This window comes from Rattus norvegicus, chromosome 1 (assembly GCF_021556685.1).
Source record: "Rattus norvegicus strain SHRSP/BbbUtx chromosome 1, alternate assembly SHRSP_T2T, whole genome shotgun sequence".
Lineage (NCBI taxonomy): Eukaryota > Metazoa > Chordata > Mammalia > Rodentia > Muridae > Rattus > Rattus norvegicus.
In genome coordinates, this window is record NC_141534.1 from 233,921,475 (window position 1) to 233,940,449 (window position 18,975).

The 18,975-nt window shown below is 41.6% G+C and overlaps 1 protein-coding gene across 6 annotated transcripts in view; it reads right to left on the reverse strand.

The window, feature by feature from the left end:
• Nucleotides 1-5,217: 5,217 nt before the first annotated feature.
• Nucleotides 5,218-18,975, reverse strand: part of Cfap95 (cilia and flagella associated protein 95) — a 116,479-nt gene continuing 102,721 nt past the window's right edge. For 3 of the 6 annotated variants that reach the window (XM_087583941.1, XM_087583949.1, XM_087583960.1), the window contains 3 exons: nt 10,473-10,932; nt 9,695-10,287; nt 5,218-9,586 (listed from right to left, as the gene is read on the reverse strand). In XM_087583941.1, coding sequence (XP_087440067.1) covers nt 10,750-10,932 — 183 coding nt within the window. In that variant the 3' untranslated portion in view covers nt 5,218-9,586; nt 9,695-10,287; nt 10,473-10,749. 6 annotated transcript variants of the gene reach the window in all.

Below are 18,975 nucleotides of genomic sequence, written 5' to 3' on the forward strand. Positions count from 1 at the left end.
TTCCAACAAAAGTGACCTACTTTTTATTGTTGTTCCAGTTAGTGCCCTGGAAATTCTACAAAGGATTCTAGGACAGTAACGATTTTAAAAAAGTAAAATATGTAGATAGATGAAACTTTTAAGATTTCATAATTAACTTTTAACTATAGTGTTCATTAGTATTAACAAACTCAGGAGAATAAAATAATTCTCATCTTCTTGAATCCTCAAAGTTGAATTATCATTTTTCCCTATAAATATCTTTCAACATTGCTGCACACTAACAATTCAGACTACTTTTCTTCTCTCTTTGGATGTCTCCCTCCTAAACAACATATTTATGTTGTTTAATTGCTGTTATAATATTGAAAGTTGTAATCTTTAAGATAAAATTGCCACCATAGTAGTCAATGGGCTAATGATGTTAGGTTCATCACTGTGATAGAATAACATATAAATAAGTCAAAACAGGCCTTGATTACTTGGCCTTTGAACTTCAGGAGTTTCCATCCATTGCCATAGGGATGACACGGACAGCAACTCATACTGTGGCAACAAACAACAGAATGGCTTATGTCTACACAAATATCTTTTTGCTTTTCCTCAGCCTATCAGATGGCATGGCCTGTGTTCACAAAGCTCCCTAGAGTTCCTTATACAATCCCCACAGACGTGTGCTTTACTGACTTCCTAGCACTTCAGTCAAATTAGCAATGAAGATTAAGAATCACAACTCTACCCCTTGTAACTTGATATCAAAACACAGCTCTCTAAAGCAATGGTTCTCAACCTTCTTAATGCTATGACCCTTTAATATAGCTCTTCACGTTGTGGTGACCCCAAGCCATAAAATTGTTTCATTGCTACTTCATAACTATTAATTTGCTAGTTATAAATTATAATGTAAATATCTTGTATGCAGGATATATCATTTGCTACACCAAAAGGGTCAAAACCATAGATTGAGAACCACTGCTTTAAACTGTTCTATTCCTGGTCCTCAAAGGGCTCGTGCCCATATTATAACAAATCTATCATTGTCCAAAAGATCCCACAGCAACAATATTGCTCAAAATACTCTGAGATTCAGGATTCTATGGATTTATTCTGAAATGACCCCCCCCCATAGGCTCAGATTTCTTCATCCACAACATGTGGTACTATGTGGAAACTATGGGGCCTTTAGTTGTGGCCTAGCTTGCAGCTATCTAGGTCTTTGAAGTTGTATCTACGCCTTAGCTAATTCTTTTGTTCTCTGCCTCCCAGTATTTATTAGTTTCTTTTCATTTGCTTGATAAAATACTCAAACAAAAGGCAAGGTAAAGGAGGAAAGGGTTTATTTTAGCTTAGAGTTCCAGAGAAGACAAGTTGGGACTCAAACCTGAAACAAAATGTTAAGTGAGGTGTCCATTAACTTATCAAAATGAACCTGGTTGTGATGTCTCCACGTATCCCTCAGTTCCTACCTGTTACATAGGAACTGGATATAGCTAGCATACACCACGCACTACAGTAAACTTCCCTAGCCAAGAGGCTGGGCTGCCCTTCCCCCAGGGCCCCCCTTTCTTATATAATACAGCTGTTTGAGTTACCTGGCCTTTTTGATCTACTCTTTACCCTCTTGGTTAATCTGTTGGCCCAGGTTGCCTCTGTGGCTCCTCTCCCCTCCCTCTTCTCCTTACATTGCCCAGCTCAATCTGACCATGTTTACCCTGGATTCTCCTAGGACTTCCTGACTGTAGCTATCCTCTCAATTCATCTACAAAACTTATCAGGTAGTGGCTTAGTCCCTGGAAGCTCTGGTTGCTTGGCATTGTTGTTCATATGGGGTCTCGAGCCCCTTCAAGTTCTTCCAGTTCTTTCTCTGATTCCTTCAACGGGGGTCCTATTCTCAATTCAGTGGTTTGCTGCTGGCATTCGCCTCTGTGTTTGCTGTATTCTGGCTGTGTCTCTCGGGAGAGATCTACATCCGGCTCCTGTCGGCCTGCACTTCTTTGCTTCATCCATCTTGTCTAATTGGATGGCTGTATATGCATGGGCCACATGTGGGGCAGGCTCTGAATGGGTGTTCCTTCTGTGACCCTGGACTCTGACCTCATAGGTAGCAATGAATATCCTAGTAAGAGCACCAGTGGAAGGGGAAGCCCTGGGTCCTGCTAAGACTGAACCCCCAGTGAACTAGATTGTTGGGGGGAGGGCAACAAGGGGGGGGGAGGATGGGGAGGGGAACACCCATAAAGAAGGGGAGGGGGGAGGGAGATGTTTGCCCGGAAACCGGGAAAGGGAATAACACTCGAAATGTATATAAGAAATACTCAAGTTAATAAAAAAAAAAAAACTTACCAGGAATATATATCCTCCACCACACCTACAAGCCGTCACATCCTTCCTATTTTCTTTTCTTTTCTTTTTCATTCAGGATATAGTCATCATGACGGGGAAAGTGTGGTGACAGACAGCAGAGGCACAGTAGCAGGAGCAGGAAGCTGGTTGTTCACATTGTATCCACACACAAGAAGCAGAGAACGAGTAGAAAGTAGAGCCAGGTTACAAAGCCTCAAAGGTCGCCCCCAGTGATGTATTTCCTTTCAGGAAGTCTCCACTTCCTAAAATGTTCATACCTTCCTAGACCGCACGAGAAGCAGGGGACCAAGTGTTCAAATACAGGCGCCTATGGGAGGCATTTCTCATTCAAATCACCATATGGTGCATAGCCACGTGAACAAGTTGATGCCACAAACTCTCACCAGAAAGAACAAAGACACGGGATTTAGCCTCCCACCACGATGGATTGTAAATCCTCTAGGTTCACAAGCCAAAACGAATCTTTTCTTACCTTGCTTTGCTGAGTATTTTGTCATGACAAAGAATGACAAAAAAAAATTGCCCCGGGTGGAGTCATCCTGTGATAAACGTGCAATTGAACATGAGAGTTTAAGTCCTTAGACTGGTCTATGGGAGGGATTTGGAGAGGTTTTGAGCTGTAGGCTAGTGAAGCTGTAGAGTACTATAGGAAGAACTCATGGACTATCCATCCTGTTAGGTTAGTTTCACTAACAGCTAGACCAGAATGGTGATAGGATGTGTCCTGCAAAGACCTTGTTTATAAGGACTGATATGGAAACAAGGACTACTTTGGTAACTGGAGTAGAAGCTGTTTGTCTTATTTTTTGGCCAAGAATCTGGCTTTGCTTCACCAGTGGCCCGATGATTTTAGTGAGACTGAATCCCAAAGTAATGGAGTAGATTTTAAGACAGTATAACATTCAGGCTGTGGCTGGATTGTTCTTCGTTGCTTTTACTCAGCTTTACACAGACTTGGGACAAAAAAAAATGGAAGAGAAAGAAGTGACAAAAATGTGCAGTTTAGTGAGGAAAAGAGATGTGCATTTAATGTTACACAAAAGGTGACTGCAATTGTTAGAGATCAGTGTTATCAGACAAACTCCATTCTTCGTACTGGGACAACAGAAAATGTGTTGATGGCAAGACCCTATCTGAAAGAGGCAAAAAGTACAAAAAGGCAAATGCAGTTTAAAGGTGTAAAGATGTTCATTCAAAAGGAGAATACAGTTTATGAAGGGAGCTGAAAGGGTGCCCCACTGGAAAGGGGCCACCCTAGAAACCGTTTTCCAAGGTTAAGCAATGAGAGGCCACTGTAGCCAGGGCTCAGGGGGCCTGGCTGTCACTCAGACTGAGAGCAGAAGTCACTGCTGTTCATGTAGTGCTGGTTTTACAGGCAGGCATAATGTAAGAGAGGCATTAAGGCCAAGGGGAAAGCCCTGTTTGACCAGGCCATGTGTAGCAGGTCAGATTTCCCAATGGAGAACCCATGGCAGGGCAATCCATGAAGCTTTGAGAGCGAAGCCTAAGTTGCAATAGAGAGACAGAGAGGGCAGGGAGGTGCAGAATCTGCGAAAGAAATCTGGAGGCACTTTGACTGCAGCTGTACAAAGTACCTATTTTAATAGTTAACCCCAGGTCATCTATGACGCTATATACAGACCATCATGGATAAATCAAATTTGCATCTAGAGCCACATCTTATATTGGCCGTTCTGCTTCATTGGTTCAGCTAATGTATACTGCTTATTTGTGGCAGGAAACTAACTTGTAAGGGTAACGTAAAGAGCTTAAAAATATCCATAATGATGAAATTCTGTGTTTTGTTCATAAATGCATTTCAAGCTTATAACAGAAATGAGTGGCATCACACATAGAGATGAGGTGAGCCATCACCCATGGCCCTCTGAAACCTTTCAGATAAGGGTATACAGGGATGTCAGAGAGACGTTCTGCAGGCAAATGGTACCCAGAATCTTCATCCCAAGCATGCTGTCCATGCTTTCCTCCACAAAGGTCTCAGCAGACTGGAAGGTCTGGCCAAGTCAGGCTTGCTGTACAGGAAGTAAGACTGTCTTAAGGCAAATATGCCAGCTCCTTCCTTTTTGCAAGATCATTAAATCCTTGATAGGCCAAGCATGTTAATTAATGCTCTAAGCAAAAGACTCAGGCCATATTGATTGTGTTTCCATTAATTACCCAACATTCACTCATACCAGCACATGATTATTTAAAAAGTTTTTCCTTCAATGTCTTCACCCTAAACAGTTCACTAACAGCCAGGACACGGCCAGTGAGCCTGAACTTACCTAAAGGACCAAAGGACTTAAGATCATGGGAAAAGTCTGTCTCTACTCTCTGATTGAAATATTAAATAGAAGAAAGCGTACTCTTTGTATGAAGAAGGATTTGTCGTGAGAAATGTTTGACAGTGCTGTGATAAACTGAAGAATACAAATTAGTCCTGTTTCTTTCGAGCCTCCTTGCAAAGCCAGTCCCCACTGACTTGGCTGGTCCCAAGACCTTGTCCAGTCAGGACTCAGTAAAATGGAGCAAGCAGATGTTTGAAAGTACATTAGGCACAGAGGCTTCCCTACCCACTGCTCTTGGGAATCCTGTTATCACTGCTGTGTCAGCAGGATCTGACTCTTTAGCCACGTGGTTACACATGGTCAGGGCACCATTGGCATTGTCAACCTTGAGCCAAGAGCCTGATATTAGAATGAGAACTTCTAGATCCCAACCCAAGTAGATAAGATTAGAGAACCCACCTAATGGACTCCCTAATTAAGAAATGTCATTTGTTGTTCTAAGTCTGTATGTTTCCAGGGCGTTAGAGAAAACTATCAGAAAAACAAATACTCTTTTTCTGTGCAATATATAACATTAGACATTATGAGTATAAGTTTATATTTGTACATATATAGAGACATAAATACATGCATATTCTAGAAGTGAACAAATTTATACTGACTTGCTCAGTATCCACACTTCTAAATTGAAGAGCAAGCTGACATAAATTGACATCATCACATGTACTATACACTCTCACATGTTTACCTTTAAGATCCTCCAGGCTTCCATTCTCAAACTTTCTGTTGTTTTTAGATAGTAATTCAAATGGTTAATTCTAACTAAAGTATTGTAGGTTGCTTATCAAGTCAATTTTTTTCAAATTATGCTCCATATTTTAAAACTGTTTCAAAATGTTATAATTTTAAAAGATAAATAACAGGGCTGCAGAGATGGCTCAGAAGTGACAAGTTCAGACTGCTCTTGCGAAGCACTTAATTCAGTTCCTGGCACCCTCATTGGACAAAACCACTCTTAAGTCCAGTTCCAAGGAATCTGATCCCCTCTTCAGGCCTCCACAAGCAACTTTATTCATGTACACAAACTCCCACAGATACATATGCATACTCACAATATAAAAATGAATACAAAAATTAAAGCTGAATGAACCAACCAGTATGGGCAAAAGATCTAAGTAAAGATCTTGTACTGCTAGTTTTATTTCAGCTCAACACAAGATAAGAGGAGAGACCCTCGATTGAGAAAATGTCTACATGAAGTCATGACATAGCAAGCCTATGTGGCATTTTCTTAGTGACTGATGGGGTGGGGCCTAGTCCAATGTGGGTGGGACCATCCCTGGGCTGGTGGTCCTTGGTTATATAAGAAAGCAGGCTGCGCAAGTCCTGTTGAGAAAGCTAGCAAACAGCACCGCTGCATGGCATCTGCATCCGCTTCCTGTCCTGCTACAGCTCCTGTTCTGACTTCCTTTGATGATGAACAATGTAAGATAAATAATCCTTTTCTACCCAATTTTGTTTTGGTCACGGTGTTTCGTTGCAATAATTGGAAAACCCCAAGATAATTTTCTAAAGAAAATATTTTTTGAAACATCAAAGTACACAATGAAAGACGTCAATTATTATCAGTTATTAAGGAAACACAAACAAAAACAATTCATATCCACTAGGATGCTATAGTCAAGACAGTTAAAAACAGCAAATGTAGGGAAGTCGCAGACAAAACACTACCTAGCCCTGACATAGATCAATCAGGAGTCAGTATGGTCACTTCTTAAAAGACAATCTTCAGTAATGATCAGCTCTGAGATCCAGGATTTCTTGTAATAAATGGTATCCAGTTCTGGTGAGATGAGCCATCAAATCAATTAAGGAAATCCACATTGGTACAAGCATTTTTGTCTTAAAGAGCTAGGCTTCGGACTAGTGATTAGAGCTCATTTGGTCATTCATTCACTGAGCAACTGAGTAGATTAGTTGAAGAAGTAATCATCGTTTGAATACAATGTTTTTCTCAATTGTTTTAAGTGAATTATCTCTCATTTCATTCTTCTGCTGATCAACAGCGAAACGGATTATTAACGTTATCCTTTGTAGTAGGTCCAAGTGTGATGTTTGCCAGTGCAATGGTATGCACAGGAAACAGGTAGAGTTCTAAGGTAAGGATGTGGTCATTAAACTTTCTACCCATAGGAAAAATTAGCTATCGAGTGACGGTACTGTATGGTGTTCAGATATTCATTTTCCACACAACCATTTACACTAGAGCTTTTATGGTATTTATAGCAGGAATTAGATGAAGGTCAAGGTCATCTTTATTTAAGGTTGGACATACTACTGAATATTAGTAATGATTAAACTTGAGTTTCAGTAATAAATAGAAAGAAAAGCTATACTAGGGAGATACCAACTGATGTATGTAACCAACAGATAAGGATTAACACACTATAGGCAACACTAATGTGTGTTCTTTGAGTACAATAGTCATTCTTGGATTTGGGAAAGTTAGGAAGCCAGAAGATCAGTGCTCATCAAAGCCACCCCAGTCAGTAACTCCCAAGTTCATTGTCTCTCTCAAAACTAATAAGGAATCATTGACAAGGAGCTAGCAGAGGAACAAAGATTTATTAAGGTGTGGTAGTTAGAATGAGAATGCTTCCATAGGGACACATATATGAATACTTGGTCCTCAGCTGGTAGAACTGTTTGGGAAGGCTTAAGAGGTGTGGCCTTGTTGAAAGACATGTGTCATTGGTGGCAGGCTTTGAAGTTTCAAAAACTCATGCCATTCCTAGTTTAACTTTCTCTGCCAGCTTGTGGATCAAGATATGAGCCCTCATCTACTCCCTGCTCCAGCACCATGCGTGCCTGCTTGTTGGCATAGTCCCGGCCATCATGGTCATGTGCTCTAACCTTCTGGAACTAAGTACCCCAAATTAAATACTTTCTTTCATAAGTTTCCTTGGCCATGTGTTTTATCACAGCAATAGAAAAGTAGCTGAGACATAAGACAGGTGGAAATGAACTCCTGAGAGGCAGAGGGGCTGCAGAAGAGGGGTGTCACTGTGCTGCCCTGCATTCAAGTTTTTATAGAATTTATGTCAGCAATTGGATGAAAGCCGAGGTCATCCTTCGTAGGTGCATCACAGGTTGGACTGGAAAGGGGCCTTCATATCTGGCACATAACCTGCCCAATGGACAGATGACCCAACAGGGGAGTGGTCACATGCAACTAGTTCAGACTCCACATAAGCCCCACTGGTGCTGCTTAAAGGAAGCTTAGTTCCTGTCTCAAATTTTTATTAATGAATCACACACACACACACACACACACACACACACACACACACACACACACACACGAGGCCTGATCATATGTCTGCATGTTACATAAACACATGCATTAAAGTGACAAATTAAACACATGCATTAAAGGGACTGGAGTGATGGTTCAGCGGTTAAGAGCACTGACTGCTCTTCCAGAGGTCCTGACTTCAATTCCCAGCACCCACATGGTGGCTCACAACCATCTGTAGTGAGATCTGATTCCCTCTTCTGGTGTGTCTGAAGACAGCTACACTGTACTCATATAAATAAAAATTAATAAAAAAATTTTAAAAGTGACAAAAAAGGCTTATCACATTATTTTACTAATTATCACATTTTTCCTCATATGACTTAGCAGTCTCTGTCATTTTGTCAGTCAAGAACTGTGCACAATGTTCAATTAGCATTTATTATTACATATATTTCAGAGGCCAGAAGGTGGTATTGGATCCCCTAGAGTTAGGGTCAAGACAATTGTGACCTGCCATGTCCTCTGTAAGAGCAGCACGCTCTTATAACTATGGAGCCATCTCTCCAGTCCACTCATGCTTTTAAAAACTAAAAATGATATTATAGGGAATGAAAGATGGCTTGGCATTTAAGAGCACAGTCTGTTCTTGCAGAGGACCCAAGTTTAATTCCCCACCTCGGATGGCTCAAAACTACCATAACTTCAGCTACAGAGAGATCTGATGGTCAGATCCTCTATGAAAATCTGTGCACAAGCATGTGTGTGCACAACACACACACACACACACACACACACACACACACAGAGCCAAAAATAAAATAAAAGTTTAAAATAGTTATAGTGATAGGAGACAGAAGCCAAGTCAATAAGTGAACCATAAGAAAGCAAATTCAAATTTACCTCAAAAATCAGCTAGAATCCAGAATATGCTATCAATAGAATATGCTATCAATAGAAGCCTGGTCTACTGTGTACTGCATATATTGTGTGAGACTCTATGTTCTGCACAAATTCATATTCAGAACCCTAGGCTCCAACCATGACTATTGGGGAGATATGGTGTTTAGCAGGTAATTAAGGCTAAGTGAGGTCATAAGGGTGGGATCCATCCCAACTGTACTGTGGTCTTACAAGAAGAGAGCAACTTACCCTACTCCTACATCAGAGGACACAGCAAAGCACCATGAGAGTCCTTGCAGTAAATAACGCTGGCCAGAAACCTCATTTTAGACATTTTCAGCCTCTGGGGAAAATGGGCTTCTATTGTATAAGCTACTTTGTCCTGTAGCCCTAGGTGTCTAATACCATAAAAGACTTAATTTATGGGAAAGAAAGTCAAGACAGTCCTAAGATTTCTTTCAATCTAATCCTAGATGGTCTTCCAACAATATCCTAAGAGCTCACTGTCTTATCCCTTCTGTCTTACAGGCTCAAAAGGTTTTACCCTGAATAAATGAAAACTAGTTACCCTGGAAAAATAAAAGTCTGTGCACACATTCGTGTGCATGCACACGTACACACACACACACACACACACACACACACACACACACACACACACACACAGCATCACTGTAGGACCAACGCTGCCCAAAGTTTAACTCTCGGTCTTATCTGAAATCTAAGGGTAACCTATATTTTTACTCATTTAAAACTTGTCTTTAGGGGTTGGAGATTTAGCTCAGTGGTAGAGTGCTTGCCTAGGAAGCGCAAGGCCCTGGGTTCGATCCCCAGCTCCGAAAAAAAGAAACAAAAAAAAAACTTGTCTTTAACATGGGGAGATGCACACTGGTCACTGGGCTAGGAGGTGCTGAGAGGTGGAATGGACAGAGGGCAGAAAACAGGACCAGCTAGAAGAAGGAAGGAGCAAGTTCTGGTGTTCTATAAAGCAGTGGGGGTAAATTTAGTTACAATAATTGTATACTTCAAAATACCTAAAATACAAAACTGTGAATGCTTCTAACTCAGAGAAATGATAAAACTTTGAAAAGCTGATTATCCAACTTGAACTTACTGTGTATTTCATTTTTGTTTTTGTTGGTTTGTTTTGTTTTGGCTTTTTATACTTGCTGTGTAGCCTAGCCTGGCCTTCAACACTTGATCCTTAGGCCTCAATCTCCTGAGTGATGAGATCATAGTCATGCTTTGCCACACCTGGCTATGCAGAATATACTTGTACTGAAACATAGCATATGGCATAAATATCAACAACTATTATGTTTTCACTAATTTTTTTAAGTGAGAAGATATTGGTTGGAAATGTAGCTCAGTAGAACAGTGCTAGGCCCTGCATATAATTCCCAACACTACCCAAAATGAAATAAAATTGGCTCACTTAAAAAAATGATCTACGGGCTGGAGAGATGGCTCAGTGGTTGAGAGCACTGTCTGCTCTTCCAGAGGTCCTGAGTTCAGGTCCCAGCAACCACATGGAGGTTCACAACCATCTGTGATGAGATCCGATGCCCTCTTCTGGTGTGTCTGAAGACAGCTACAGTGTACTTATATATAATAAATAAATCTTTAAAAAAATGATCTACATTCATTGCTAAACAATCACAAGTTGGATAGTCCATTTTTGTAACAATAAAAGAAATGCATGTTCCATACAGCAAAGAAAGCAGCCAAAATTGCATCCTAGAATTGTGTGCCTCTTCTTAGTGGTATGCGTGCAAAATTTGGGAAAATATCAGTATATCATAAGAATATGGATATAAAAATTTCCTTAGGTTAGAAGACTATGTTTATTATGAAAATTATTAGCTACTACATTTGTTATTTTTCGTTAGCTTGAACGTCTGATTGTATCATTGCTTTTTAAAGTGGGACAATAGGATTGCCAGCCAATGCATAGAGTTTTTGTTTTGCCTTTGAGTTAGCATAGATCCCACTCTCATCATGCCATTTGTTGATGCCAAATCTTTTGGAGCCATTGAGGTCTGTGAACTGAGAACGGCACTTCCTGTGGACTATGGAGTAGTCGTCTTGGAGCGGACAAGCCTACAATGAGAAAATAGTAGTAATGATGAGTGACTGAAGTATATGTTTGAAGGAGCATGCACTGAAAGTTGGCTTTTAAGACTAAAGGTGAATTTTCAACAACTGATTAATTTGGTTTTACCAAATGCTTCAATGAAGGACAATTAAACACTGGTTAGCCATTTTATAAGCACTTCCAATCCTGAAAGAAGAATCAAGTTCACTGCAGTTTGATTTACAAGACTTTGAAAATGTATAGTAGCATGCATGTAAAAAAAAATCTAAACTGTATTCAAGCATTGAGGCCAATTTATACATTTCAATAATCTAAATAAAACCAATGTAGGGGTTGGGGATTTAGCTCAGCGGTAGAGCGCTTGCCTAGTGAGCGCAAGGTCCTGGGTTCAGTCCCCAGCTCCAAAAAAAAAAAAAAAAAAAAAAAAAAAAAAGAAAAAAAAATCCCATGAAAACCAATGTAATTAGAGTTAACTACTTCTTCAACACTTTTTGTTGGTGAGTCGGGATTGTTCTGAAGAACAGTCTCGTGTTAAATTTTTAATAATTAGCACTAAATCGTGTTTTCCACAGTAGTAGATGTCAAGCTCCAAGGCTCGATCTTATGAGAAATTTGACTCAAAATAACCCAATATAGTTTAAGGCTTATCCTCGGGCCACTTCAAGCTTCATAGTAATAAATGTGACACCATTGTTGACCATTTCCCAAGGAAGCACCGGCTGTCTCTGACTATACCAGGAGTGACGGTGGAGCTACAATGTAAGGCCTGATAAAAACTCATCGCCTCATTTCTGCTTTAAATCAGTTCTCATTTTTAAGCACCAGAACAAGACTGTAACAAAACTGCCCAAGCTATATAAGAAGACCAAAGTCACTCTCATCTAAGATTTTTTTTTAATTAACATTTAAACCACATGTTCAACCATAGTATCCACTTATCTGTGATGTGACCGTCATGGGTTGAGCACAGTGTTGGCCATTCATGCTACTCAAGGGGCAGGTCATGGACTTTTGTATACTTAGTAAACTTTGTAAACCCTCAGGGCAGGAAAATGGCCAGGCCCTGACTGAGGAGTTCCAGCAGCCCCTCCATCCCCCAACCCCGTCCCCACTGCCTCCCTATGGATGGATTTTCCTGATGGATGGATAAACAGATAGTACTCTGTACCAAGAGAACTGAAGTACTGATGAATGCTGTGGCCCGAGTGAAGACACTGCTCGAAGTAAAAGAAGCTGAGTACTTAAAGAGATGACTTCTGTATTACATGAAATTTATCTCAGTAAAGGTACTTAAAATTGACTTGTGCCTCGACCTGAGCAATTCTGAAGTTAAAGAAACCAGACAAAAGATTGCTGCCTGTTAACTCACATTACAGCACACCTGCAAGCTGAACAAATGAGCCAGTGGGTAACAGTAGCCAATTTCTGTGACATAAATATCCCTGCTGATACCAATTTCAAGTGACCAGAGTCATCACAGAACCAAGGAGGGTGTGAGCTTAATCTTCCACACAAAATGTTGAGCGTTCATCCCAGCCCACCCTGGGTTCTCTCTCACAGTGTGTAGCAGGGTGACCTCAGCCCAGAAGTGCTGGTAGACTCTAATAGGCTTAAGAAAAAGTGATGTATTTTCACCTCATTCTCAAGTCAGCGGGTCTTCAAAGATTAGAACAAGACATTAGAGCCCTTGCCAACTTAACCGAGAAAAAGCTTCTAGACCAGATTGCTCCTGGAAGGCCCCCTGCAGTCAGTATATTGTGAAATCAAGGTTTTCTTTTCTCTTTACTTATTTTTCAGTGCTGGGGATAAAACCCAGGGTCTCTCTAGCCCCTGAAGCTAACATTTGTAAAAGGCAGATTGGAGAGTCAGTAAGAAACAGGATACATTGTCGTATTGATCCGTTCCTGAGGTCTAACATCTCCAGAATGTGAGCCAATCGATTGTTTTTACCGCCCGATTCAGTTGAAGCTGGATCGTGTGCATCTTGCTAAAAGCATCTTGACATAATTTCTCACGCAACATGAGAATACTGAGACCCTTGGAACGCGGAACGGAGCCAAAGCCATGGCAGCAAAGCAGACACTAGACAGTGAGAGTCTGCTAAAGTGGATGACTGGGAGTCAGAAAGGTCGAAACAAAGCAGGCATTCAGAAGCAACAACAACAACAACGAAATCATCAGGAACTGGGAAGATGAACTTTCTCATTAGGAAATAAAGAAATGAATCTTTCAAAGAAAACCAAAGCCCTGAGATGGACCACGAAAGAAGCGGGTGCCCCACAGAGACTGCAGCTCAGGCCCAAAGGCAAAGCTGGGGTAGTGGGAATCCCAAACAAGCAAGCAATCTGGAGTACCACGCAGACCAGTAAATAGGCGGAGTTAATTTTTAAATTAATGTGTTTTCCCAATCAGTGTGTGTAACTACTCATTTGCTCAAATGGAGTTTAAAATGTGTTCCAGAATAATACTAGTCAAAGACCAAAGTAATGCTGGCTTGCAGCGTGGAAAAAACATGTTTTTCCCCAGCAAGGTATTAGCCTCCTTGCAAATGCACAGGCTCGGGGAGTTAGAACACCAGGAAATCACAGGGTTCCCTTAGATGTATACAGAAAATGTCCTTTACTCCAGTGGCTTACAGAAGACTCAGGGAGGGAAGAAATAGGGTCTGTCTGGGGACCCTTGGGAAGAAAAGCTGAAAGACAAGGAAATCAAGACAGTAGAAAAGGCCAGTTTTTTTCTCATCTCTGCTCTTTAACCATGAAGGGCCCTTTCTTCTGGACAGAAAGAAGTATAGTAGATAATTTATGAGAAACATATATGTCCTGGTCTCAATCCAGTTGAGAACTTTAAAATTTGTGACCTCTCACACTGCCATTTACTTGCTTGGGATAGTCAGGCAGAAGAAACCTCTAAGAGTCATCTCTCCTGAACTACCGTGGGTATTGTGGCATGGCTAAGATCTGGAAGTAACGGCAGTTCTGAAAGGGGGTTTGTTGATAAAGAAAGCACTGGAGTGGAGACAAAATGGAGACTTCTGTGGCATCTCCAGGACCAATGAGAGTGGAAAGGGGTGACGGGGAGAGCCATCTCCAGCTAGGTCCAGAAAGGAAAGGCTGTGGATTACAGCATTGATCTATGTTAGCCACTAGTGACTAGGAAAGAGCACCAGAAGGCCTTGCCATAGATGGGGACAAACGGAGAACACCATATGCAAACTCCATTCTTTGGGTCAGGAATTCAGACAAGATATATTAAAGACAGAGCCTCCTAACGCCACGTCTAGGGCATCAGCTGGGATGGCCTGAAAACAGGGTTCCTTGAAACCCAGGTCCTGGGAGCATCTTCTCATTTCAGGTGACAGTCAATGGTACATTTCCACTGGGATCTGCTCTGGGCTACTGGATAGAATGACTGGGCAGGTCCTTCCTGTGTGTGTTCCTCAGTAGGGACCAAATTCCGAGAATGAACGTGACACAGAGTGAATCCTGAGGAATGTGCACTGGTTTTAACCAAAGTCACACAGCACCATTTCCAGCAGAAACAGCTCTTCCAGATCCCAAGTTGGAAACAGACTCAGCTTCTCAGCAAAGGGCCTCCACCCATGTGGGGTGGAGCACTGACGATAGTCATTTTTAACAAACTTCTTTCTCTCCTCTTTTGGGGGAAAAGAATAAGTTGGATCAAGAACCTCAAATCCCCCTTGAGTCTGATAATTTTCTAGAAAAACTCACAGTTGTGCTTTTAGAGTTTTACACATAGCTCTGTTGTTTATCTCACAAGGATATAAAGCAAAATCATCACCAAGAACAGGTGCATGGGCTGAAGTCCAGAGGATGCCGGGTGCAGACCCCTGGACTACTACCCCAGTAAGCCAACAAGGATGAAGTCTCTACACGGGGGAGGCTCATTAGAAATGCATGCCCTTATACCCAAAAGATGCCTCAACATATAAAAGAGACACGTGCTCCACTATGTTCATCGCAGCCTTATTTATAATAGCCAGAAGCTGGAAAGAACCCAGATGCCCTTCAACAGAGGAATGGATACAGAAAATGTGGTACATCTACACAATGGAATATTACTCAGCTATCAAAAACAACGAGTTTATGAAATTCGTAGGCAAATGGTTGGAACTGGAAAATATCATCCTGAGTGAGCTAACCCAATCACAGAAAGACATACATGGTATGCACTCATTGATAAGTGGCTATTAGCCCAAATGCTTGAATTACCCTAGATCCCTAGAACAAAGGAAACTCAAGACGGATGATCAAAATGTGAATGCTTCACTCCTTCTTTAAATGAGGAAAAAGAATACCCTTGGCAGGGAAGGGAGAGGCAAAGATTAAAACAGAGACTGAAGGAACACCCATTCAGAGCCTGCCCCACATGTGGCCCATACATATACAGCCACCCAATTAGACAAGATGGATGAAGCAAAGAAGTGCAGACCGACAGGAGCCGGATGTAGATCGCTCCTGAGAGACACAGCCAGAATACAGCAAATATAGAGGCGAATGCCAGCAGCAAACCACTGAACTGAGAATAGGTCCCCTATTGAAGGAATCAGAGAAAGAACTGGAAGAGCTTGAAGGGGCTCGAGACCCCAAAAGTACAACAATGCCAAGCAACCAGAGCTTCCAGGGACTAAGCCACTACCTAAAGACTATACATGGACTGACCCTGGACTCTGACCCCATAGGTAGCAATGAGTATCCTAGTAAGAGCACCAGTGGAAGGGGAAGCCCTGGGTCCTGCTAAGACTGAACCCACAGTGAACTAGTCTATGGGGGGAGGGCGGCAATGGGGGGAGGGTTGGGAGGGGAACACCCATAAGGAAGGGGAGGGGGGAGGGGGATGTTTGCCCGGAAACCGGGAAAGGGAATAACACTCGAAATGTATATAAGAAATACTCAAGTTAATAAAAAAAAAAAAAAAAAAAAAAAAAAGAAATGCATGCCCAGAGTTCTTATCGGCACTGGTCACATCCACCTTCAGTCTACCTGCACCAACATTTCATACTTAAAGAAGACAAGCAGGTGTTTGGCACAAGCCATATGGGCTGCATGATTACCTTTGGAACAAAGAGCCACTCTGATAAGGGAATTGTGATTCTGAAAACCAAGTTTCCGGATGCAATTCAGACCAACCTTAGAACAAGGTCTTTGAAAAGATAGTAGTCTCAGCTTTGATTCATTAGTTCTTGGCTGCACACAGGGCACGGGAGATGATCTTTGAGAAAGTGAGAGTATTTTCGAAAGAGATGGAGCTGGGCACAGTGGATCATTCCTAAAATAGCCCCCACTTAGTAGACTAAGGCTCAAGGACTGTCTTGAAGCCAGCCTAGGCTACAGTGTGAGATCCTGTCTTTACAAAAATTTCAAGTTAGAAAATGGGGAGAAGGCAGAGAGAGAGAGAGAGAGAGAGAGAGAGAGAGAGAGAGAGAGAGAGAGAGAGAGAGAGATACTTTGTATAGTAACTAATTTATAGCATCAAAAGGCTGTATCTGGAGAGCGGAGCTGTACCCAGTGATGATAGAGTTGGTAAGAAAAAGCCTAGCTACCAGTTAGACTCACTTCCCCCTCAAACACAGACAGTTATCAGATGCTCAACCCTCCAACAGAATTCCTAAAATCTTATCTAGTGCTCCCTTAGTGGTTGTAGGAAGAATTCAGAATTCTATATAGAAACAGGCATTTGAATTGTTGGCAGACACAGTATTCAGTGCACCAAGACTGTGGCTTCTGTCTGTTTCTCTGAGACTGAAATGGGATTTCAGAGACTTTTCTGAGTCCTTCAGGTACACAAGGTTAACTGAGAAGTGCGTGCTTTGTGTGTAGTAATAAGTGTTCTTTCATTGGGATTCCTGCAGGAATTAGAGAAGGGACATTTCACAGAAAGAGCTTAGAGCATTTTTCATGGCTAACTGGGCACAAAGAATCCAAGATGATTCACAGCATCAAATCTGCACGATGGGGAGAGTTGTAACACCACTGAAAGGAAAAAGACACAGAGATGGGGGAGGACGTCTTTTACAGGGAAATTATGAGTCACATTTTATACATTTCTAATTTGAGATGGCCTCGGTACAAAATGTTTATTTGGAAGACGGTGCAATGGGACAGATGGCCTGGAGAGAAGTCAGTGCCCTACACGCAGCAGTGATCATCAGTAGGGGAAAAAATAGCTATAGAGAATATCGCAGGTACCATGGCTGGTATCTGCTGTAGAGTGTGGATTACATAATTGTACTCCATGAATTTCCCTGAGGTTGAAAACTGTACCAGGGCTATGTGTCCTTGCTCTGGCATGCATGTTGATTTATTTAGCATAAAGAAGCATAGTTCAGTCACCCACTGCTGGCTCTAATAGAGGTTATTTAAATATCCCTTGTGTATTTTTAAAATGTTCTTGTAAGATTTAAAACTATATAATAACCAGAAATTGCACTCCCAGAATGATAGATGCAGAGATACGAGGGCAGATGAATTCTCCCAGGGTGTGTAAAATTGGAGGAGCAGTGTTCTGGGAGCCAGTGGTGTCCATGACTGGGTCTAAAGAAGTGAAGGTAGAAAGGATCAGTGGTAAGGAGAATACTACAGATCTAGAGGCTAGGAAGGTTAAAGTATTCAGTGGAAGGCACTGAAGCTAACTTTGAAAGATGTGACGGAACAAGATGTAACGAAATTCAGTAGGTCGAATCAACTTCTAGTCACCTGAGCATAAGCGGCTCAGAAAAGGGTTAAGGCAGTTCAATAAAACATGCTGGTAAAAGGTAGAGAAGAAAGGAATGCTGGGGGCTAAACAGCTTTGCAGCTGCCAGAAGCCACTGAGGCTACAGCAAGAGCATTAAGAAGGCCAGCCTGGGGAAAACTGTCTAGGGAGGTTCCTTCTTCCCGTCCTTTGGCTCTGCTCCCGTGTTTCTCTCTTATGGATCATGGCAAGACTGGCTAGGATGTTACCATAGGCTTCTGGGTGAGTGGATTTCTCAACTGACCTTCACGTAGTTCAGACAAGTGACATGTTTTATCATATAGACTGATACACCATTCTCAGAATCTTTACAGAACAGGCTTGTCCACGCCCACACTGCCCTCACACCGTGCTTACTGGGTGCTACATTCTTATTCTTTAAGATAAAGGAGCATAGTTCAGTCACCCATATTCTGTTAATAAACGACTCCCGACTTGACCAGAGGTTGTGCAGGTACCTTGCCTCCTGTATCATTTTCTCCCTGATAAAATGACAGTGTTCTTCCTTAGTCAACTCATGTACCAAATCCTCAGCCAACTATTCCAAACCTTCCAACGAGCCATTCTGAGGTTATATTTGTACTGATTTCATTCCATGTCCTTGGTTCCTTTCTAATTTGATAGTCTTATTTTTCAAGGTTATTTTCAGTTGGAGACTAGCCTTCTGGAACATTGTTAACTGGATAATTTTGTATCTTAATTTGAAAGCAGTCTCATTCCCTCCATCCAGCTCACCCATAAACGTGTATAATCGGTTGTTTCCCGGCCAAATCAGTCACTGTGAACTAACCTTGCGTGTACTGTAAAGACAGCCATTACCCGCCTGGCATCAGTACAGCAAAGGCCATCCTTCCCAAGTATGCCCATAAGTACACTCATTTCGGGTACCTCATTTACTCTTCAAAGTCGTTTGAAGCAGCTAGCATCTGATGTGACTGACGTAAATGTCTCAAGGACAAAACCAAAGTGTGTGTGTGTGTGTGTGTGTGTGTGTGTGTGTGTGTGTGTAATACATGTATATATATAATACATATATATTATATATATCATATATATAATAGGTTGCCTGAGGGGTCTTCTTTTATAATTTTGAATATATGTCATATATAAAATTCTATGACTCCTGTGCACATAAATAAAGACCCTGCTTCCCTTAGCAAAGTCTTCCAAGTACATACGCAGAGCAACATGGGAGGAACATCATTTCCTACGCTGGGTGACACTGGTGAACAGACCTTACCCATTGCTTCACTAAACTTCAAGTGAGTTTGTTCCTACTAACTGGTATTTCCTCT